The sequence below is a fragment of the Capra hircus genome, chromosome 19, assembly GCF_001704415.2.
Source record: "Capra hircus breed San Clemente chromosome 19, ASM170441v1, whole genome shotgun sequence".
NCBI lineage: Eukaryota > Metazoa > Chordata > Mammalia > Artiodactyla > Bovidae > Capra > Capra hircus.
In genome coordinates this window covers 10238304-10262908 of record NC_030826.1, presented here as the reverse complement: position 1 = coordinate 10262908, position 24605 = coordinate 10238304, and the positions used below count along the sequence as shown (strand labels likewise).

The 24605-nt window shown below is 37.7% G+C and overlaps 1 protein-coding gene across 4 annotated transcripts in view; it reads right to left on the bottom strand.

Annotated features, from left to right (window-relative positions):
- Positions 1-24605, bottom strand: part of CLTC (clathrin heavy chain) — a 68634-nt gene that overhangs the window by 30174 nt on the left and 13855 nt on the right. For all 4 annotated transcript variants that reach the window (XM_005693123.3, XM_018064141.1, XM_018064142.1 and 1 more), the window contains exons 2-12: positions 15929-16136; positions 13014-13282; positions 12197-12358; positions 10014-10127; positions 9286-9459; positions 5278-5475; positions 4360-4560; positions 2193-2345; positions 1485-1607; positions 499-636; positions 83-247 (exon numbers count right to left, since the gene is read on the bottom strand). In XM_005693123.3, coding sequence (XP_005693180.1) covers positions 83-247; positions 499-636; positions 1485-1607; positions 2193-2345; positions 4360-4560; positions 5278-5475; positions 9286-9459; positions 10014-10127; positions 12197-12358; positions 13014-13282; positions 15929-16136 — 1905 coding nt within the window. The remainder of the gene's footprint in view (positions 1-82; positions 248-498; positions 637-1484; positions 1608-2192; positions 2346-4359; positions 4561-5277; positions 5476-9285; positions 9460-10013; positions 10128-12196; positions 12359-13013; positions 13283-15928; positions 16137-24605) is intronic.

Here is a 24605-nt window from a genome sequence, read left to right as displayed (position 1 = left end):
AAATCTAATGGATCATTTGGCTACACAAACACATTTTCAGTATACCAATTAATGGTAACTAATAGGTAAGACACTGAAATACCTCAGGGTTAAGAAGATGGGTGTGAACGACCGCACGCTTTATATCATATAAGTCAGTGAAGTGTTCTAATGCACGCTGCAAGAGGCCAGCCTTTTCACACAGCTGAGCGATATGAGCCCGGTCATAATGTGTGAACATCTGATTGCCTAGAATAGCATCTGCGACCTAGAAAACCACAAAAGAATGAGTTTATCTTACCACTCCACCTATATCAGTAACTCCATATCCAGATTACACCTTAAGATCCCATACTGGACTGATAAAGGAGAGAAAGTACAAAGAGAATTTTAGCCAAATTTTCTAAAATGAGGAATGGGCATCTCAGTAGATTCAAATAACTTAATCTAAGCAGCTCTGAAAACAGCTGTAGAAAAACAGTGATGGAAATATGCTCTAAAATGCATGAAAACACATACCTGAGGTGCATGCATAAGGTTCATCTCAAGCAACCTCGTCTGTAAAGGACCTTCAGATGGGCGATTATTCTTCAGGGCATCAAGCAAGAATGCAGTACACTGCTGAATTAGATTGTATTCCATAAACACATCGACAATCTGCAAAAAAAAGATGTAAGGGAAACTGTTTTAAGATACTTAAAAACTATTTTATGTTACAGTTAACAATATAGGTAAGTGAAAGGAAATTAAACATTATCTGTTTCTTCATATATAAAACACTACCGGATCAAATCCCAGATTTAAAGATTATTATTTAGACAACATAACCTCATAATTTAACAGGAAGTTTTATCTTCCGCAGTTACTTGAGTTCTAGTAAAAACACCCATAAAATATTCCAAGATACTATATAGAGGCAGAATATAAACTGCAAGATTTAACATCTTGATCGACTGCCTGACTGATGCACACGTGCATGCCACGCCACAGGACATGCCCGACTTTACTTCTCTGACCAGGAACTGAATCTGTACCCCGTGCCATGGAAGCAGGACTCCTAACCACTGGACCACCAGGAAGTCCCTGATGAACTGTTTAAAATACACAAAAGCATAAAAATGAAAGAGTCCTTGATTCCCACTTCATATATGCATTTTCTCTCTCCCTTCACCAAGTGGCAGAGACTAGCCTTTGAGTTTTATTGTACCTATATTTTTTTGTATTTTTAATACATATATCACTCTAAATGAGGTGGGATTTGTTTTGCATGTTTTAAAGCTATATATATATATATATAGATGGTATCTTACTGTCCATTCTTCTATGACTTGCTTTTCTTGATCAACATAGTTGAAATTTATCCATGTAAATAAACACAGCTCTAAGTTCTACAATTAAAAAAGTTAACCTTTTCTTCTCCGGGTTGGTTTAAACTCAGATCCGCACCCCCGACCCCAATTCTCTACATAAATTAACTTCTACAAGATACATTTTAAATCGTTTACCTGGGTGATATCAGCAAGAGGTTCTTCATCCTGAACTAACATTTGAGCAAACTGCTGCCCCTGATCTGGACTGATACGCATAACATTTCTCAGCAGAAAGATCCAGTCTGGAGTATATCCAACCTAAAGACAGACAAAAATGTAAGCCCTGCTGCAGAGTTCCATTTTTATATTACTTAAAGGCTTTTTCGCAACTATACTCCAATAATGAATTTTAAAAGGGAAGAAATCACAGAACAAAAACAAACCAAAAGCAACGGGCGCCCCTCCACCCCCGTGGGAAATAAATGCTTCTTCTACAATAGAATCTTCTTACTAAACAACTACTGGTGAAAGCACAAATTCAGTTTAACAGATGCTCAATCTGATCTTGGTTTATATAAGACAGTTTGATCTTGGCGATAATACATTTGAACAAATGGCTATAAATTTTTATAATCAGCTTATTCAGTCTCATTGAACATGAAAAAATTTGTTCTAATAGGTTAAACATGCCCTAGCAGTTTAAGTTCTAAATGCCATGCAAGAGTAACTGTCTCCATTTTTGAAAAGTGATTCTGTAAATGAGAACCATAATAGTACTTTATACTTTCCCAAGTAATCATAAAAATTTAAGGAAGTCTACTATTAAAACTGAGAGAGACTCTAGGGTAAGTCCTCTCAATGTTTTAATGAGTTTATGTTCAGAATTTGTTTCATTGAACTCACTTTTTTAGCATATAAAACAATCTTCTGGACTTGACCTGTTTCTGCAAAGCACTGAATGACTTTATTTGGAACATTAGCCCTTAAGTACACACTAAGCGCCAATGTAGGGTCCACAGATTTCACAAGGTCTCCTAGTTCTTCAGAACATTCCAGCTGTCCAAAGGGAAAAGAGAATGTTTAGTAATCCATGAGCTATTTTATAAATAAGCAGTTGTTACTACTTCCATTATAAATAATAACTAATATGACAGGCATTTAGTTACCCAGCTGTCCCAAAATGTATTATAAATATGCAGGAATTATGGTTATAAAGAGTACTCATTTTGTATTCAGAGCAAAGTCTCAGTAGAATTCTCCACACACTCTACTTAAGGATAAAAACCCACCAAGACTTCACATGTACAGATTCTACCAACTATCTTGTTAGCCGTATAAATATTTAAGAAGCAGAATCTTGTACTGCTCACTATAAGAATATTCAGGTATCAGTCCCAGATGTTCTCAATTTTACAAGAATAATCCAGCTCCTAATGTAATGCTATCAAATGAAAATCTGATATTCAAAAAGCCGGCTGAGGTTTACCATAAAGACCACTTTAAAATTAGGGAATAAACTGTAGGACCTAAGCTTCATTATCTTCTTGACTTTTGGGTTTAAAAGTTGTAAAGCAGGACACTAATTTCACAAAGTCAAGCAGATAAAAATGTTAGAATTTTAAGGTGGTATACATGCAGGGCCTATATTCAATCTGCCTAAGCTGCTCAATCTGGAAAACCGCTTCTCTAAAGGAGCTTTGCTTTACACACTAGAGCTGACTTTCTATTTTATGAGTATGTCAAAAGAATAGCGCTCATCACTGATATTCAATAATGAGACGTTCTATCAGAGTCTATACCCTCTCAACTGAACACACTAATGAAGAGTTGACCAGTGTCCTTTTTACCACAAATGAATCCTACATAACCATTCACCAAAATAGGTAATGATACGCAAAAAGCTCTTACATTGTTATATTGGTCAACTCAGTTACCTTGGCTGTTCTCATCCTCCCTTATCTTAAACAATTAGGATGGACCTCAAGTACTATGTGGCTAGTAACTATTCTTCAGCAGACTCCTGTCCAAGCATCCCAACTCTGAAGTTCTATCCTCCAGTATCCTCTAAGACTGTCAGAAGCTAGGTCAAGAAACAGGGATTTAGCATTAGTAATGTAGAAATACTACCAACATACACTAAAGCTGAAAGGTCTAACATTAAAAGTTATTCACAACCCAGAGTGCTATAAAATAGGACCACCTCAGTTTTTGACATTGACCTAAGACATGACAATTCAGTATTGCCACTTTGTGCAGAAAGGCTTTCTATAGTGGTATGAAAGCAATAACATCACTAATGGGTTGTTTAAACTCATTAGTTGTCTTACAAATAGGTGACATTTTCCATAACATACACTAGAAAACACAATACTATTAGATGCTCTATGGGAAAAGAAACTCGTAACTACTGAGCGAATATAAAATGGATAGAGAAATCCCACAGTAAAGAAAGCTGGTTAACAACTGTTTTCAAATATTCATATTTAAAGAACTCCAAGAAACTAATCAGTTAAATATTTTTTCATGTAACGCCAGCTAACATTCTGTGAAGTGACTCTGGGGATCTGCATCACTGCTAGTCAGACAGTCCTGATGTCTTGTTAAACAATTCCACGTTGTATATAACATATTTCCCTTACACACCTAACCGATTACTAGCATCAGATACCACCATTTTGATACTTGTGAAATTCTAAAAGAAAAGATACAATGTTGTATGGCTGAAAATACTGGGCACCCAAGTGTGGGATGTGGGAAACAGGAGTACATTCTTAGGTCCCCATGAGTTTACACATGTTGACAAATATAAACATGCAAAGTGTCTCACGCTAAGCTTAACCACCAAGCAAGTAATCCTGGATTCCCTTTTAAAATAAAGATACCTCAACATGCCACAAAAATAACCCATTTTCAAAAGAAAACACGTCTATGCATCTCATCAGTGTCTATTCTTTCACCATTCCCACAAACAATGAATCATGGATGGAGATACTCTGGCACAGCCTGTGTTTTTAACTTGCTAACATAGTATTTAATCAAAATGAAAATATCTTAATGTAAGTTAATATACCTTATCTTCTTTTAACCATTTCTCCAAAAGCTGTTTCCGCCCCTGCTGAAGTACAGGCCTACACAGTTCTAAGGATTCATATTTGTTTAGCTGGCCCTGGTCCAAAAGGATTCCAAAGTACTGAAGTAGGGGTGAAGTTTGACCTGGTTGAGCTGGAACACTCTGGAACCGACGGATGGTGTCTGGGGTACGAAGAATTCCCTTTAAGAAACAAAAATGTTAACGACTCCTTTTAAAGATGATTCAATATCACGCTAATAACTCCATAGATCTGTTAAGTCAATTTTAAAGGCATGATTCCATCTACTGAAACCAAATCTCAACTTTTCAATATCTGAATGGTAAAGATTCAGGCAATGTCTATCACACTTCTGGTTCAATGTTATGAGATTATTCTGAATCAGAAACATACCAACCTAATCATAATGCTAATGTGTAAGAGGATAGTTACAACTAACTATTATTCCAGGTTCACATTAGGTTAAGTAAAAATTTCATTACCGGTCAGGCACTAAGGCATTAATTCAGCCCAACAAAATACAAAAATGATGAGGATAAATTCAGGTCAAGTTCAGACAATCTTCGTACCATGAATTGAACAAGATCTGTTTCATCTTTAAGATATAAAATCAGTAGCTATCATAAGATCCAACTAAGAAAACATTATTACATCTATGTAAATCAGAGCCTGTTAGATCTACACATCATTCTAACAGTCTGAGTTTTAAAAAGTTAACCAAATCGAGAGCACAGAAAAGTAACTAACTAAATCTAGAAGAAACTCATTCTACTGGAAAACATATCCTAAAAAGAGACTCCTTTCTCTGTGGGAAGCTGGTTCCACTTGAAACAGTACTAGAAACAGAGCACGCTGGCATCAATCCACACATTGCAATTTTCATTTTCATAACTACTTACCTTTGGAGCATTAGCAGCCACCTTCGCTGCCTCTGAGTAATTTCCCTGGGCAAAAAGAGCATTAAATTTCCGGGCAAAGAGTTCTTCAGCACCAGCTAAGTTGTTACGTACAGCCATTCTCAGAGCCAAATCAGGATTTTGTAGGACATTGGTGATATAAGGGATTATGTTTTCTTCTTCCACACAAACTGAGAGAACCTGCAATTTAAGATCTAATGAACAGCTGCAATGCGTTCACATGAGTATCAGATACTAAATATGTTAAATGCTGATGACTACTGAGTGACAAAGTAATAAAACTGGGATGGCTGCTTTCTTGTTGCCACTTAAAAAAAAAAAAAGAGGGCAGAAAAGAGAAGACTAAGGGGTGCTGCTAAACCAATTGGGGGTTCCTAAAGAAACCTATATGCAGGTCAGGAAGCAACAGTTAGAACTGGACATGGAACAACAGATTGATTCCAAATAGGAAAGAGTATGTCAAGGCCATTTATTGTCACCCTGCTTATTTAACTTCATGTTCTCAGAGTACATCATGAGAAACGCTGGGCTGGAAGAAGCACAAGCTGGAATCAAGATTGCGGGGAGAAGTATCGATAACCTCAGATATGCAGATGACACCACCCTTATGGCACAAATTGAAGAGGAACTAAAATGCCTCTTGATGAAAGTGAAAGAGGAGAGTGAAAAAGTTGGCTTAAAGCCCAACATTCAGAAAACTAAGAACATGGCATCTGGTCCCATCACTTCATGGGAAAGAGATGGGGAAACAGTGTCAGACTTTATTTTCTGGGGCTCCAAAATCACTGCAGATGGTGACTGCAGCCATGAAATTAAAAGAAGCTTACTCCTTGGAAGGAAAGTTATGACCAACCTAGATAGCATAATAAAAAGCAAAGACATTACTTCCCAAAAAAGGTCCATCTAGTAGTCAGGGCTATCGTTTTTCCAGTGGTCACGTATGGATGTGAGAGTTGGACTGTGAAGAAAGCTGAGCGCTGAAAAATTGATGCTTTTGAACTGTGGTGTTGGAGCAGACACTTGAGAGTCCCTTGGACTGCAAGGAGATCCAACCAGTCCATCCTAAAGGAGATCAGTCCTGGGTGTTCTTTGGAAGGAATGATACTGAAGCTAAAACTCCAATACTTTGGCCACCTCATGAGGAGAGTTGACACACTGGAAAAGACCCTGATGCTGGGAAGGATTGGGGACAGGAGAAGAGGACGACAGAGGATGAGATAGCTCGATGGCATCACCAACTAGATGGACATGAGTTTGGGTAGACTCCAGGAGTTGGTGATGGACAGGGAGGCCTGGCATGCTACAATTCATGGGGTTGCAAAGAGTCAGACACGATTGAGCTACTGAACTGAACTGAACTGAAAATAGAGCTGTCTTGTAATATAAATAACTCCCTATCTCATACAGTCCAAACTCTAATTGCTTTCCTACCATCCATTCTTAACATGGCATGGGCTCACCTGGAAGAAGTTTAAGATACACTCCTCTTAACTCTGATTTTTCAGTAATTTTAATTACATTTACATTCCCAGAGTTCAGATTATATACTCAAGGAGGGAAACGACCACTGAATCCTCACACACCTTATATATTGCAAGGTATACAGTAGATGCTTAATAAATGTAGCACCAGTAAAGAGCAACTTCTAATTGCTTCTTTTTGAAGAACAATTAATTACCTACCCTCAGTCCCGCTAGTAAGTCACTGTCACAGAATGCCAATCAACTGGCTTAAAAGCTGAATTCCTGTCAGCTGCCAAAGAGAAAAGGAGCCCTTCGTCATGCATCCGCTCCTCTCCCCAACCCAGATCTGGGTATGCGCCCCAGCTTATACACTGCTTCTATTCCCCGTAATGGCGGCTCTCACACCATCATTTCTCATCCAAGTGTTCCTCAGTCACTATTCCACATAGAGAAAGGAACCTGTCTTTGTCTTTCGTTCTATTTTTCGCACCAGGGCAGTGTTGAACACAAAGTAAATGCTTAATATTTGTTAAATAAGTGAGAACTAAATAACCAAACAAGTAACATCTATTTGCCTGTTCTATTATTCCCTTTGAGGAAAATGAAATTTTAACCTCCAAGTCTTTCATTTCTACAGATCTGACCCCCATCTTCCAAAGCTTAGGTCATTCTATATTTGCAATGTGACACTATACCCTATATTAAGACTTCTTTTTTTAAAAGGAAGAATTCTTTCTTTATAGTTATTTACGTTTTCATTTTTAATACTACTTCTTAGGAAAAATAAGGAAGATGAACAAACCCACTTCCAACTGTACTTTCTGTAGCCTTCCTCAAATACCAAATCCATAGTTTCATCTTTATCCCATTTTTAGATTGTATTAGCAGGGTTCTAGAAACCAGTACTTAAGACATACAGGGGGAAAAGATGGTTCTTGTATCTTCTAAAGTATTCAGTTCTACCAAGTTTAGACTGTCATCTTGATCACTTTTAATTTTGCAACCAACAGAAACCATACTCATTCCTTCAGGGCACTGGGTTGGGTCCAGCTATAGATGGCTCTGATCAAAAGAGTAAAGCTCTGAGCCCTATGGGTTATTGTGAACATTCATCTCATTCAAAGCAGCTGGCAAAGAAAACTTGTGGAGAGAAGGGAAGGGAAACAATCAATAATCAAAGTTATGAATATTAAATATATAATGGTAAAATTTTCAGGATATTTTAGTTAAAACAATTATCTCTGGCTTAACAACTTTACGATTATAAAATTATCAGTAATCTAGTTCACCAAAAGACACATTCACTCCTGATTTTTCCAAGAGAGGCACATCAATAAATGAACGCAACTCAATAAATGAATAAATGAATGCAACTCAGTAAATGAATGCTACTGAATTTTTAAAGTGGCTTTTGTGCTAGACACTGACTAGTGCAGAAATACAATTAAACAAAGAAAAGCCCTTGTCCTAAGGAAGGACAGTGACGAAGCAGTTAAGCAACTGTAACTCAGTGGTAAGTGCCACAGGGAGGGCTCCCTAAGATCTAGGGACATAAAGCAGAAGCACCTAATCAGGTGTGGAACTGATGGAAAGGATGAATAAGTAGGAAGAGACTCCCTTTCTCTACAGTATTTCTTTCTTTAGATACATACTATGTTCTGAAAATTAATAGAATAAAGGAGAAAAAAACACTATGTGCTTTCATTTACCATAGAGGAAAAACACTAATTTGGAGTTAACCAAACAAAAGGAAAGGTCAGTAACATTTAACCTTTTTTTTTTGTTTTTTTTTTTTTTAGGGAAAAAGATACTTCCAGGCATAATATTTTAAATTATATTAAAACACTAAAACACAGGAAAAAAGATCACTTGGGTTAGCTGGTGTGAGGAGGTTTGTCAAATATGACAAGTCAGAACAGCTAACTGGGTAACTTTTCAAGTACCCCAGTGAACCTATCATAGCTACTGTAACATATCACCTTCCCACATTAAACATTCAGTAATAATTAAAGAGGTGAGAAAAAAGACAAACAGGAAGAATTTTCTACCTTGTAGTTGATAATGAGTCTTACAGATTACAGAAGAAAACCCTATTAAAAAGTATATAGTCTGGGAATCCCCTGGTGGTCCAGCCCTAGGACTCACCACTACCGGGGCCTGGGTTCAATCTCTGGTTAAGCAACTAAGATCCCACAAGTCCTGGGGTGCAGCAACAAAAAAAAGGTATATAATCTATCAGATGTCATCCTATCAATTTCTTTGCATGAAGAGGCATTTCTCTTGATAACAGAGACACAAACACAATCCTTAGGTGGCTACACTGTATGCCAAACAGTTCCTCTCTCTGAGATAGTGTTAAAGAGAGACTGTAGAGTATAAAGTAGTATATAATATACATATGCATCTGTATTTTTAGATATACATTATTTTCTGACATCCAAAATTACCATTTACTTTTTGGAAAAAGGCTAACCGTGTAAGTGCTATTTTCTTTTATCACCGAATTTGATTTTCAAGGTGTCCTTACCTGTCCCTTTCTGTTTACTCCAATTATTCCAGCTGTGGCTTCATGAGGTGCAGTGACAAAGATCGTTTCTCCACTGATTCTATTCATGTAGATGCAGGTACCAGTCTCAAGGTCATAGAGGTGGATGTAACCATACTTCGTAATCAAGAATACTACATCATGCTTTTCACTGATCTGTATAAAGAAAATAAACACTTCAGTAAAATAAGTGAAAGTGAAGTGAAGTCGCTCGGTTGTGTCCGACTTTTTGTGACCCCATGGACTGTAGCCCACCAGGCTCCTCCGTCCATGGGATTCTCCAGGCAAGAATACTGGAGTGGGTTGCCATTTCCTTCTCCTCAGTAAAATAATGAACCTACAATCAGAAAATTTGGTCCCATTCCATTTCAGAGATGGTAAAATTCTAGGATTTTGACAAGAGGCTTTTATGAAAAATTAAAAACTAGTATTTATGGTTTCTTCATTTTTATTGCAGATTCAAACATGCAATGTCCCAAGCTCTTACATAAAATACAAGGATATTAATAAACTGTATAAGATAAAAGAGAAAACATAATTCTGAAGAACCTGAGATAACCCAATTTATATATTACATAAAAGAGTACTACTTTACAAAGTTTCACTATTTCTGAGTAAAGGCACCACTTAAATTATACTGTCAGTAGTATTTTTTTAATTACTCATGTTTAGACGACAAATTTTAAGTTCTTTCATTTTTCTTAAAATACCTGCATTGCAACAGGAAAGTCATTTTGTGCTTCTGGAGGAAAGAAAACATCCACTGCCTTCTTTGGAAATGGCTGGTTCCCTGTCGGTGGTGTGCCAACTTCAATGATATGTAACTGTTCAAAAGAAAAGTAAAACTTATGATCAACTGCTAAAAAGGACCATAGCAGCTTTATTTGTGAAAACAACCAAATGTCCTACAATAGGTGAACACTAAACTATATGGTAACAACCATACCATGGAACACTCCTCAGTAATAAAATAACTTTCAGACACAATGTCCACTGAAAACACATAAAAAATGGCTACTCTTCATAAGAGCACATACTATATGATTCTACTTATAAAGCGTTCTTAAAGAGACAAAATTCCAGAAATGAAGAGTAAATTAGTGATTTTCAGGGGCTAGAGATGGCGAGCTGGCAGTAAGCGGTTGTGACTATCAAGGGGTAGCAAGAAGGCAATCTTTGTGGTAATGGAATAGTATGTATTGTGAATCTATAGGTGACAAAATGACACAATTATATAATTGTATCAATGTCAATTTCTGGTTTGTCAAATGTACTAAATAGCTATGTAACACGTAACCATTAAGGTAAACTAGGAAAAGAGCACAGGATCTCTCTATACTATCTTGGCAGTTTCCCATGAATAATATGTATTACTTCAAGATGAAAATTTTAAAGTCAGTTGAATAGCCCAACCACATCTCAATCTACCTTAAATTAAGAATGGTAAAACAACACCCACAAAAAGGCATTCTCATGGCTTTCGATTATAATTAAATTTTCCAAACAGAAATCTAACAAGTTATTAAATTCTTCTCTGCCCACACCTACTCTAAATACAGATAAGTATACACCCAATACTGTCAATGGAAGAGTACTATATATTTTGCTTAGTCATGTGAGGAATGGACTTAAACAAAAAATAACTCATTTTCCAAGATATATAACCATATGAAAGTTACAGGGTCTCATCCTTAATTAGAATGACTAGCTCTAGTGAAAAAATTGTCTTCCCTTAAAAAAAATATGGCCGACTATAAAATATATAGCATAATATATCAGGTAAGCTCCAGATCCTATAAACTGGTTTTCTGATACTACAAAAATTATATACAAGGTTTTTTCTTAAGAGGACTTTTCAAAAAATGTCACAGCCTTATGTCTTTGTTAGTGCATCTAATTTCTAATGTCTATGGGTTTTTTGTTTAAAATTCATCAATTCAGATCTAAATATCTAAATTGTATTTTCTATCCTTGGCCTATTGAGAGGCTGGTAGGAACACTCCTCGGTTCAGGGATTATTCCTCTGAACTTTTGGGGAGAACTCTACCTCTGTACATATGTTCCCGGCCAGATTACAGGTTACTGATTACTGTATTTTAAGCAATCTCTATCTTGGTTTTTTAAAACTACTTAACATGGAAAATATATTATTTCAGAGAACCTGCTATGGCGATGAGAAGAGCAGTCAGACTGCATTTCCAGGGGCAGTCATGCCAAGCGGGCATTCAGCAGTGCAATCGCAGCAGCAGGGCCTCAGAGCTTTGCGCCAGGGCTTCTGGCTGCTGCCCACTCTCCCTTATTCCTCCTAATTCTCCCACCTTGGTTCTAAACCTTCTTAGGTAATGCAAACTACCCACTGTACTTTCATTATTAAACTTTATGCTCTAATCAACCATACCCTGTTTCTGTTGTCTGCAACTAAGAACCCTACAAAGCACTTCAACTTGTCCAAGTGATTTCAACATATAGTCAGGGCTGAGAAGCTCTGATTAAAGGGAACGGTACTGAAATTATGGTCCACTCTATCTAGTCATCTACAGCATTTAAAATGCACATTATGAGTTCCACTTACTGAATCAGACTCTCTAGATGGAAGGCACACAAATGTACATTTTAGCCACCCTAGTGATTCTTAATGCACAGGAAAGCCTTTGGTAAAGGCAATGGAATAAAGTCTATAAATAGCAGATACAGATAAGTTGCTTAAGAAACATTCACTTTAGACAAGTATCACCAGAAACAGGATTTAAAGAAATTAAGTCACCACAAATCTGAATGTTGAAAACAAATTAACAAGAGAGAAGACTATTTTGAAATCAGATAACAAATTAATTAGTAACAGAAAGACAAAAGGCAAATTGTCATTAAACCAATTTCCAAAGGCAAAACTTACCTTCCCTCCTGCTTGACCCCGTACTGCAAAACAAAACAACGTTGACTCTTCTGCATTGCCTTCCATCTTAAATTGTGCGAAGCTAGCCGCGTGTCCTTCGATGGGCTGAGACACCTTCCTATCTACGGAATATAACTGCATAGCTCCTACCACACGATTTTGCTACAAAAGATCAAGCAGAATAAAGTTTGGGGTCCCAACGAACCAGTAACTTCCACATACAGTAATCAGTGAAATAATTAAAACACTTTATCATCTTTAGAAGGATTTACAATTCCTTTTCTCTCAATGTAGATTTGACACTTCTTAATTTAAAATTTAGTTGCAAACATTCTATTAAAGCTTAACATGAATGTTTAAAATGTGCCTCACATTCAACCATCTCTTTACACTATCTTTTTTTTTTCGCTCAATCGTGTCTGACTCTGCAACCCCGTGGACTGTAGCCTACCAGGCTCCTCTGTCCATTGGATTTTCCAGGCAATAGTACTGGAGTGGATTGCCATTTCCTTCTCCATACACTATCGTTTTTTTAAAAAAAGAAAGATACAGGAGTACTCATTCTGCAGTAAATATTCACAATAAATTCCAAATCACTCCAACTCATTCCCTCAGCCCGCAGAGAAGACCTCAAAACACCTTGCTAAGAGTACTCCAACCTGTATGACAGTATAAGGGCATAAAACCAGCAACTTTAAAAAAAAAAAAAAAGGAGGGGGGTCAGATTGGCAAAGAAGATACAATTTCAAAATAAACTACATTCCAAGCACATAAATTCTCTAGACCCTTTCTTTATTAAAAACTAGAAAAATGTTACCTGTGCAGATATGCCAGTCAGAAGTAACCACTTCTGCTTTGCATCAGTTCGATAATTGATAATCTGGCAGCCTGCGAGGCTAGAGTGGCGATCAAACATTTTCACCGGCTGCGACTCCCCTTCCATACTCCAATGATAAACTGCATTATCCGTAACAAGAGCAACCGTATTCAAAGAGATCCATTTCCAGAAGGTCACATCATCAGTCATGGTATGGGCCTTCATTTTACTTTTCATTTCAATGTTAAATATCTGGAGAGTTTTCCCAGCTAAAAACAAAAGTAAGAATGAAATCACTAAGAAAGCAAAGCTCAGGATAAATTAGTATCTAGCTAGATCAGACTTTCTCTGCGGCAAAATCTGTAACTTCCAAACAAAATGGTCCTAGCATGAGACTCAATATCTACAGAAGTCACACTGACAGAACTGCAACCACTGAGGAGCTGGGACTGAGCAATCTACACCTAAACGTGAAGCAAAAACGATCACCTCTAATAAACACATTTTAAACAGATAGTATGACTTCCAAAGAGTTTTAAATCCCAACTAAAATTGAACAGCTCCCTTAATGATGAAAAACAAGTTGTAACCTTCATACTTAATTAAGAATGCTCACCCATAAACTTAATGGTTGGTACACAGAAAAAAACAAATCTGATTCAAGCACATGGGGAAAACGTCTACTTTTTAAAAGGCAGCCATCCCCCATTCAGATATATCTTGTGGAAACTTCTTTGGAAGAGGATCTACTGCAACTCTACCTTGTGCCACTAACACATGAGAGAGGTGCAGGCTACACTGTACTGGTTTAAGATACAAAGGGAAGGTAGAGGTGCTACAGGAAAGGAGAGGAAGACAAAGGAGGGTGGTTTCAGATTTAATATATTAGAGGTAAGCACAAAATTCAAGCTTCAACCAGTTAAAACAGCAAACATTTAGTAAAAGAGGATGAAATCTGCTATGAATGTTAAGAGTTCACTGAGTTAGATGCAAAGGTTTATACTTAAAATTTCAGACCCATCACAATCCAAAAAGTGATTTGGTTTAAGTTAATAGAGATCAAAGCCCACAGCTAACACTAGGCTGTCTAATTCGTATTAGTCCTTTAGAGACTAAGGAAAAGTCCATTCCTGAGCCTCAGAGAATTTGGCTCCTGAAGAACAAAAACTATAAGCTAACAAGGGAGTGGGGGTGGAGAGAGGGATGGGACGGGACACAAAACACAGAGCTTTGCACCACAGCCCTCCTTAATCACTGCACGGGCAAAAACTCCTTCCACAAAATGAGAATGCTATCCCCATCCCACACAACATGTAAACCACAACCAGACCTGGACAACTGTGAGTTATGGTCCTGTTTATAAAAAGAAACCAAGGGATTTGAAACTGGATTCAGGAGGAAGCCGTATTTGGGAATGACTTAACTTTCCTTTGTTTCTTCCCCAGCCCTCAGTTAATTACATGTTTTATTCTTTATGTGAAAGAGGTCGGAACATACGTACATGGGGTGTTTTGGGGAGGAGGGCAAGGGTTGACAGCTGAACTGTGCAGTATAAACACACAGGCACAAATCTATAATGGTATTACTGTATGCGGCTCTGAAAACTTTTTCAATTTATTCTTTTTATAGAACAGGACAATAACTAATACAATCTAATTTAAGAAAACTCACCATCTGCACACATAAGAAAGCATTAAGAAATGTGATAAAATAACAATAACATTAAAAATAGAAAAGAATTATGAGAAAATTAAAACGATGGCCTTTTAATAGAGGGATGAGAGCTGTTAAGCAGTTGAATTTAAATTCTTTAAGGAGGCTGAAGGGAACTTACTACCTTAAATACGTACTGCAAATAACAGACCACTGCCACAGAGTAAGTATCCCAGGTAAAATCTGGACCATCTTTCCCAGAGATAAGATCAGCTTCTATCTTGGAGATGTAACAGTGACTTATTTGAATATGTTTTCCTCTCTACCCCTCGCCCAACCAATTTAATTTCCAAACAGTGTTACTACTAAACACAAAATATAAATCATGTGGAAAAAACAAGTCTATTTAAATACTTCAGCACCTGGAACAAGTCACCCACAAATTTACCAGGAAATTACCAAGAATCTGAACACTTCCTCCTACTATCAAGAATAAAAGCAACAAACCAAAAGAGGCAATTAAATGTCTCTTTTGGGTTCAGATAGTTTGTTACCTAGCCCTCTTAAGAGTCTGTTTTAAATAGTCAATTCTGCTCTCGGTCTAAAGTTCAAAGGGAAAAAATTAACGTAAGACTCCCAGAAAGTATGAGGGTCTCTGAACTCTGTTTGGACTGACAGGTTATAGAGTTAGTTCCCTACTACGACAATTAAAAAGTTAGTCTGAATAACACCACTGATTCCAAAAAGTTAATACCCATCTATATATATACACACACACTTTAAAAAATTAGTATTAAGTTCAAGCCAGTTTTAGAATTTTTTAATTTAAATGTAACACAAACCTGATGTATAAAAGACACAGAATGAAGTTTATCACCATAACACAATTCTGCAATATTTAGTTGCTAATACTAGTAAAGTATATTTTACTCCAGAAAACAAGTCACTAATTCCTTGTGTCTTCTGTAAATGGGGTCATGTTTTTAATATAATCTTACCACACCATAGGTATAAAGCTTAAATTCATTTAGTCTAAATCTTAAAATTTTCCAAGTATAAGCAGAAAGTAAGACAGCTCACAGAATTATGCCAAGTAAAAGTCATGAAAATAGTTTAAAAAATCAAACACAGTAACAGCTTTCACTTTGCAGATCTATTTAACCAAACTTAATATACTAAAAAAAAAAAAAAAAGATTCTAATTACTGCATTTGAATAAATTCCTATAGAAAAGTTTAAGAAAAAACCACAATCTGTTTATACCTTTTAGTGCAATTACTTTGCTGGCTGGATTCATGATGGCGCTGTCTGCTGAAATTGGTCTTCGAATTGGATTACTTGGGTCATTCATATCAATAATTACCACCTGGGCCTGCTCTCCTACTTTCTCTCTAATGCAGATGAATTTGTCTGACTCCATAGTCAAGGTACTGAAGCCAATGTTTGCTGGGTTTATACCCAGGTTCTGGAGCTGAGGGAAGAAAAAAACAAAAAATATTAATAAATCATGCTACAAAGTGAATTAGAAAAGACTTGATATTCATGTGTGGTCATCATTACAAATCCTCATTTAACCATTACTACTTCAAGGTCAACACTGACAACTCCATTACACAGATTCAAATGAGGCAATTAATATAATGGACCTTCTCTCTTCCGACAAGTATGGCATTCGATTGTTTTGTTATAATCCTGTAGTTGTAACTTGAGAGGTATAACCATCTGGTTACAACTAAGAGGAAGAACAGACAGATTTAAAGGGAAGAACTACATCTGAGAGGTAGCCTTTATGGGTCAAGGAACCTGAGGTAATCAATGTTTCTTGGCTTGGGATCTCTTAACTATTGGACCTGTCCTCTCTAATCCCCTTCAGCATTTAGTAGTTACTTGATCATATGTACTGGACTTCAGGAAACTGAAAATTATTGGTAAATTATAGCATAAATTGAGAGAGTTAAAAATTTCACAGGGTTCTTGGTCTAAAGGAACTTGGATCAGTCAGAGCAGACAAGTTACAATACTTGGCAAAAAGTGCCAAAACAAAGATACATAAGACAGATCCAATCAAAGGAAGCCTACAGGCAAGGGAGCGAATGTGTTCAACAGAAGCAGACTAGAGAACACACCACAGAAGGATGAGCACATATTAAGGCCTAGAGATATGAAAGCGTGGTCTGCTGCGGCTGCCCTGGTGGTCCACTGGTTAAGAATCTGCGTTTCAATGTAGGGGATGCTGGTTAGATCCCTGGTTGGAGAACTAAGATCCCACTTGCTGGGGGGGCAACTAAGCCCATGTGCTGCTACTAAGACCCAAAACAGCTAAATAAATGACTAAAAAAAAAAAGAAGAAGAAGTGTGGTCTGCTAAGGGAATTCTAAGTGCTCTTGTAACTCTGGGAATAGAGATTGTGTATGAAAGGCTTTTGGAGAATTAAGATTACAAACACAGGTATGGGCTAGACTGGTAAGCTAGATGTACCCCAGTAAGAATCCTGAATTGATCCTAAGGAAACTACTTAAGCATTTTAACAAGGAAAATAATGGAATCAGATTTGCTTTGTGTATGCAGAAGCTATTAATTTGCTAAGCAAATATACAAGATCTAAAAATGACACGTCTTTGAAAACTAGTTACATATACAAGTGAGAACAAGAGAAGGAGATTTCTACCAGAATGGGTCACTTCTCTAGGTGACTAAATGTAGTATAATAAAGCACCACTCAAAGGCTACCTGAAGGCTTTCTTAGCTTTGACCAGCCTGAGGGTTTTATTTTTTTTCCTCCAACAAGTAACAAATTCACATGGAACAAAATACAAACAAAAATTTAAAAGCACGGGAAAAGAAAAATCACTGTCACTACTCTCTGCTGGACCAGCTGAGCCAAGGTAACTGTGCAGGCATGCTCAGTCACTCAGTCCTGTCCAACTCTGTGCGACACCATGGACTGTAGGCCACCAGGCTCCTCCTCTGTCCATGGAATTTTCCAGGCAAGATACTGGAGTGGCTTGCCATTTGCTACTCCAGGGGATCTTCCTGACCCAGGGATTAAACCTATGTCTCTTTCATTGGCAGGTGGACTCTTTACTGCTGAGCCACCTGGGAAGCCCTAAAAGTTATTCTGTCAAACTCTTCTGCTAATAGAGCTTAACTATAACCAGTCCAGGATTTCAAAAGAATACAACATAAGATTAAGAGACTACAATGTAATTTCACTTCCCTCTTACACCTCAATGACTGCAGGTACAATGATAAAGTATAGTTACAGTAACTTTGTCACTGAATACTAGGGTAAGTAACCAAGCAATTGTCTAACTATTAACACAAACATGGTAATAAAGTGGAAGATTAACTAGTTGTACAAACTCAAGTATATGCTGTAGTGCAAGGCAAGTATACAAGCCGTGAGATATGTAACTTATAAGTGAGTTTGGTTACAACAACACTTTATGAATTACCAATTTTCATTTCTTCCTAACTTTTAGTGACATCCGGTTTCAGAACTAACGGAGAAAGATAAAGAAGTGGTCCTCAACAATCCATGAAGGGAACCTGTCAGGGGTTAAGGCATGCCTTGTGCAAACCAGGCTGTCTAATTTCATAAGAAGTGGATACATTTGTATTTCTGAGTAGACCAGTCCTCATTCTCAAGTTTAATTGAGTTACCTTTCCAGTAATTAAAAAAATATTTCAGCGATCCTAGAGCTCCCAGAACCATATACATAAAAGCAACAAGTTATCTTCTAAACTACGCTTTAAAAGAATTCTAGGCTTCTAAGTTACTACCAAGCATTCACCAAAGGCAATTTTGAGTCTCAGCTGTCACAGCTTAAATCCTACAGTGTCTGAGAAAGTAAAAATAAACAGTGCTAGTCAAACAGTAAAATTAAAACAAGGATGCAAACCACAAACACACTCAACTAAATGATTCTAAGAGATTCCTTTTTATTCCTCCACATAAGAGGCAGGCAGAAGACAAGTGTAAGAAAGAAAACACTATGAGATAATAAAGAGGGAAAATGGTAAGTCAAGAAAGGTGTGTTTTTTATTCTTTACCAGATCTCCAGATAAATGCAGCAAGAAGTGTCTTCAAAAGCCAGCAAAGACCTTCAGCCTAGGAGCTGTTTTATTTGCAGAAAAAGCAAAGATTTGGTGCAAAGTGGGGGCATTTCCTGATACTTCTCCTCAATCTATGTAGTACTTTTACTTTTTTTCTCATTAAACACATTCTACTAAGAAAGTTGTGTGTGTGTATATATATATATTTTTAACCTTCTCTATCAACAATGTACTCCGTATGAAAGATTTACTTTGTTAAAAATAAATAAATAAGAAGTAGGTGGCAAATCCTCACCAATCTACACATTTTAACATTTTAAGAAGCATACTTTGTTTTAAAAAAAGCATACTTAAGTAATGCCCATTCACACAACTAAATAGGAAACTGCTCCTTCCTAAAAAGCCTCTCCCAGTTGTTAGGATAAGTGACCTATTCCAATAGGTTAACAGAAAGTTACTTTTTCCCCCTCCTCTTCAAATAAGGTCAGTAAGAATTTTTCTTTATTGCTGATACTTCTCAGTGAGAATGCCCAGAACACTCACCAATTCTTCCCAAATTTTCCAAGGATATATTAAAAAGGAAAACATCCCAAAACAATTCTGGTTTAGATGCACTCTCAACATGGGGTCACATAAAAGGGTTATCATACTACATATCTATGTCTAATAATATCTGTGTAGATTAAAACTTTAAAATACAACAAAGGGAATTCCTGGCGGTCCAACGACTAGGACTCCACACTTCCACTGCTGCAAGCCCAGGTTTGATCCCTTGTCAGGGAACTAAGGTCCCACAAGCTGCACAGTGCAGACAAAGAACAAAACCCAAAACACTACAATGTTTTTAAACAGGTTTCATTTTCAAAACAGCATATACTAGCCATAAAATATTCCAGTCAGGTATAAAGGTCTAATGGTGATGAAAGTGAAAGAAGACAGTGAAAAAGTTGGCTTAACGCTCAACATTCAGAAAACAAATATCATGGCATCCAGTCTCATCACTTCATGGCAAATAGATGGGGAAACAGTGGAAACAGTGGCTGACTTTATTTTTTGGGCTCCAAAATCACTGCAGATGGTGACTGCAGCCATGAAATTAAAAGACACTTGCTCCTTGGAAGGAAAGTTATGACCAATCTAGACAGCATATTAAAAAGCAGAGACATTTACTTTGCCAACAAAGGTCCGTCTAGTCGAGGCTATGGTTTTTCCAGTAGTCATGTATGGATGTGAGAGTTGGACTATAAAGAAAGCTGAGCGCAGAAGAATCGATGCTTTTGAACTGTGGTGTTGGAGAAGACTCTTGAGTCCCTTGGACTGCAAGGAGATCCAACCAGTCCATTCTGAAGGAGATCAGCCCTGGTGTTCACTGGACATCACCTTCAACATCACCTGATGTTGAAACTGAAACTCCAATACTTTGGCCACCTGATGCAGAGAACTGACTCATCTGAAAAGACCCTGATGCTGGGAAAGATTGAGGGCAGAAGGGGATGACACAGGATGAGATGGTTGGATGGTACCACCAACTCGATGGACATGGGTTTAGGTGGATACGGGAGTTGGTGATGGACAGGGAGGCCTGGCATGCTGCGGTTCATGGGGTCACAAAGAGTTGGACACAACAGAGTGACTGAACTGAACTGAACAGTATATGAGCTACATACCACAGAAACTGAATCACAGATTGTGGAACAAACCATTAATAAATTCAGAGAACATACTAAGCATCTACATACTTGCAGCTGTTTTCAGAGAATACACAATAATACTCAAAACTCTGTCCACATTTTTTATCCTCTCAATTGGCAAAATTTCACTACTTTTGAAGCTGTTTGTTGTTCAGTCGCTAAACTGTGTTGGACTCTTTGTGGTCCCATGGACTGTCGCGTGCCAGGCTTCCCTACTGTCCTTCACTATCTCCTGGAATTTGCTCAAACTCCTGTCCATTGAGTCAGTGATGCCATAAAACCATCATGTCTTGTCACCCCCTTCTACTTCTGCCCTGAATCTTTCCCAGTATTAGTCTCTTTCCCAATGAGCCAGCTCTTCCCACCAGGTGGCTTAACTCTAATAGAGCCTCAGCTTCAGTCCTTCCATTGAACATTCAGGGTTGATTTCCTTTAGGACTGACTCATTTGATCTCCATGGTATCCAAAGGACTCTCAAATGTTGAAGATGGGAATATTCTATTTGGAGATATACTTGGAAGTTTCTATAATAAAGTATCTTTTTTAAACTTCAAGTAATTTTTATTATTTTATAACTATTGTTTATAAAATAAGAATATGGAGTCAATACCCTTCAGTCCAAAAAAATGGATTGTTTTCTTTTTGAATGGTTGTGACATGCATATAACAAAGAATTCATTCTATACAAAGGGTGTAACTACTATTAAAAGTCATTCACTCCACGTTTCCAGTAATACCTCTCTCCCGCCAGCAATTAGGGATACTTTTCCATCTTAGACATCCTATGCACAGATTAAAATATATATATATTTCCAGTTTTCCTTAAAAAGAAACATTAGTCTCCCTTATTAAAAAAAACCACACTAATGGCACATGCACAAAAGCACAAAACTACCAACTGCTCCCTTTTAAAGAAAGTCACCCAAGCTCTGCAATTCGTTTAGTTTCCAGGCTAGATTCTGCATACTAGTCTGTAAGCGGCACTACTCTAAGACTTGACACTTAAATCTAGTTCAGATGCTAAAAAACAAGTAGTCATCCATCCCTAGTTACCCACTGGGGATTGGTTCCAGGTGCCCTGGCAGACATCAAAAATCCACAGATGCTGGTTAAGGCCTTTATATGTATGGGAAACCACAGATAAGGAAGAGGAGAAAGTGAAAGTGAAGTCGCTCAGTTGTGCCAGACTCTTTGCCACCCCATGGATAGTTGCCTGCACCAAGCTCCTCCATCCATGGGATTTTCAAGGCAAGAGTACTGGAGTGGGGTGCCATTTCCTTCTCCAGGGAATCTTCCCAACTCAGGATCGAACCTAGGTCTCTCACATTGTAGACAGACGCTTTACTGTCTGAGCCACCAGGGAAGTCCGTAAGAGGAGAGTTGACAGTAAATAGATTTACTGTTAATCAGCACACCCAAAACTCTGGAGTGCCCTGGAATTATATTTTACAAATGATACAGAATTGTTTCCTTTTCCTTTTCCCCTGTCCCCCCAATTTGGATTAACATGCCAAGGGCAGCGGGGGGGGGGGGGGGGGGTGGGGGGGGAGACACTGCATTCTTAGTTTTGTGCTGAGAAACAGTATTTCAGATTCCCCACAATCCAGAGAACACAGTAGGTTCTTCATTCAAATAGACAATTACTGTACAAACGTCTAACTCTGATTATAAACTACAAATGATTATGAACTACAAATCAGTTATGTGGATTCATCATAAGAAAAAAATGTCTGGGTTTAGCCCTAGTTTTGCCACATAAATGACCAAAGGTAAATCAGTTATCTCTGTATATCTACCATTTCTTTATCTGAAACATCTGAGATGATAGTACACTGCCCACAATGGTGAGGATTTAATTGAAGTGCTTTCAGAACATAGTAAAGCCTCAAAAGATACTACTAGTACATATAATACATGAGTACCCTGGCCAGCTCAAGATTAGCTTTTTTTGAATTTGCATTTTATCTGCTTAATTCAGCTGTGCTAGAAGCTGGCTAAAACTCGGGGTGTGAATTTCTTTGAACTACTGATAAAAAGATTACTAGTCTCTCTGTGCTCAACTTAGTAGACACTGCATGTTTGTTTGTTTTTTCTTTTGAGAAAAGGAAATTACTCTTTAAAATTTCCAATTCTGCTCTTTAATTTACCTAACTAAAAGTCAGGTAGAGACCAGAATCTTCAAAATCATGTAACATGGAATCATGTAACATATCCATGCCAAGTAACCCATTTTATTTCAATTATTTTTAGAGGCACATGGAAAAGTACTGTTGAGGCTTTCTAGCAAACCTGGCAAATATATCTCCTAAACCTCTATTTAGGGAGCAAGCCAGGAAAGCTAATGCAAACAGACGGCGTAAGGTCAGGAGCAATAATTCTCTTTACCCTAAAGAGCTCAAGGCTAAGAAACAGGTGAAGTGGAAAGCACTTTCTCCCTTAGTGCGACCAAGAGTTGAAGCTACCTGGGTCAGAGAGACACACACACACTGCCCCCCAGCCCCTGATACATTTCCAAAACCAAAATTTCCCAGTTTTTCCTAATCTGCCCATGCCCCACTATTTCAGATCCATTTACCCAACTAAACCATATATCCTCAAATAAAAAACACTTTCTTAAAGAATGAAAACCTCTGCCATTTTTGCCTCTCAACAGTTCTAAAGGCTCAAATATTCTTACACAAAAGGACAACATTTCTTTACTAATTGTATATGGCTAATTAGCATATTCAAAAGCAGAGACATTACTTTGCCGACTAAGGTCCGTCTAGTCAAGGCTATGGTTTTTCCTGTGGTCATGTATGGATGTGAGAGTTGGACTGTGAAGAAGGCTGAGTGCCGAAGAATTGATGCTTTTGATGTGGTGTTGGAGAAGAATCTTGAGAGTCCCGTGGACTGCAAGGAGATCCAACCAGTCCATTCTGAAGGAGATCAGCCCTGGGATTTCTTTGGAAGGAATGATGCTAAAGCTGAAACTCCAGTACTTTGGCCTCCTCATGCGAAGAGTTGATTCACTGGAAAATACTCTGATGCTGGGAGGGATTGGGGGCAGGAGGAGAAGGGGACAACAGAGGATGAGATGGCTGGATGAGAGTCTGAGTGAACTCCAGGAGATGGTGATGGACAGGGAGGCCTGGCGTGCTGTGACTCATGGGGTTGCAAAGAGTCGAACACAATTGAGCGACTGAACTGAACTGAACTGAATTACTTTCCAGGATAATTACAGATTAAAGGATGTATGAAACCCAAGATTCTGCACTAATATTAATAAAACAGGAGAAGTTATTCCTTGCAGAAGAAAGCTAACTTAAAAATGGTAAAACACTGATGGAATTCTTCAAAAGTCAGTATTTTGCGATCAACACAATAATTGATTCAGACAAAAATCATCAATGGATACAACAGATGAAATTTTGAGAAACAAAATGTATTTGTAATGTCTCAAAACACCTCCCCACAAAACAAAGGGAAAAGGAGATTTATGGTGAAGAAAACTGTTAGACCCAACCCTCATCAAAGTGAAGTGAAAGTGAAGTCGCTCAGTCGTGTCCAACCCTTTGCGACCCGTGGACTGTAGCCCACCAAGCTCCTCCGTCCATGGGATTCTCCAAGCAAAAATACTGGAGTGGGTGGCCATTTCCTTCTCCAACCCTCATCAAAGGGTTGTGATAAAAGTTAATATAAATAACTAGCAATGAGTCAAAATGAGAGCATGTGCTTCCCTTCCCAATGTGAGGCATTACAAAGAACACATCACCCCTGCACTATTCCTGACAAAAGTATACAGCCTGAATTCAATCATGAAGACACATCAGACAAACAAACTGAGGAACATGCCACGAAAAAAATTACCTACATTCTTTTAAAAAGAGACAGGACAACTCAATGCAATTCATGATCCTGAATTTTCTTACAAAGAACACTACTGGAACAACTGATGAATCTGAATTGAGCCTGAGATAAGAGTAGTCTGTCAAATTCTTCACCTCAATCACTGTAGTATGGCTGTATAAGACCATTTTGTTATTCTTATTAAACACATACTAGAGTATGTAGTGGCAGAGGCATCATATCTGCAAACTACTTTCAAACAGTCCAGTAAAAAAAAAAAGTACTGAAAGAAGATAAATCAAAGGTAGCAAAAAAAAAAAATTAAGAACTGACAAATCCAGGTAAAGTGTGCGAAGAATCTCTGT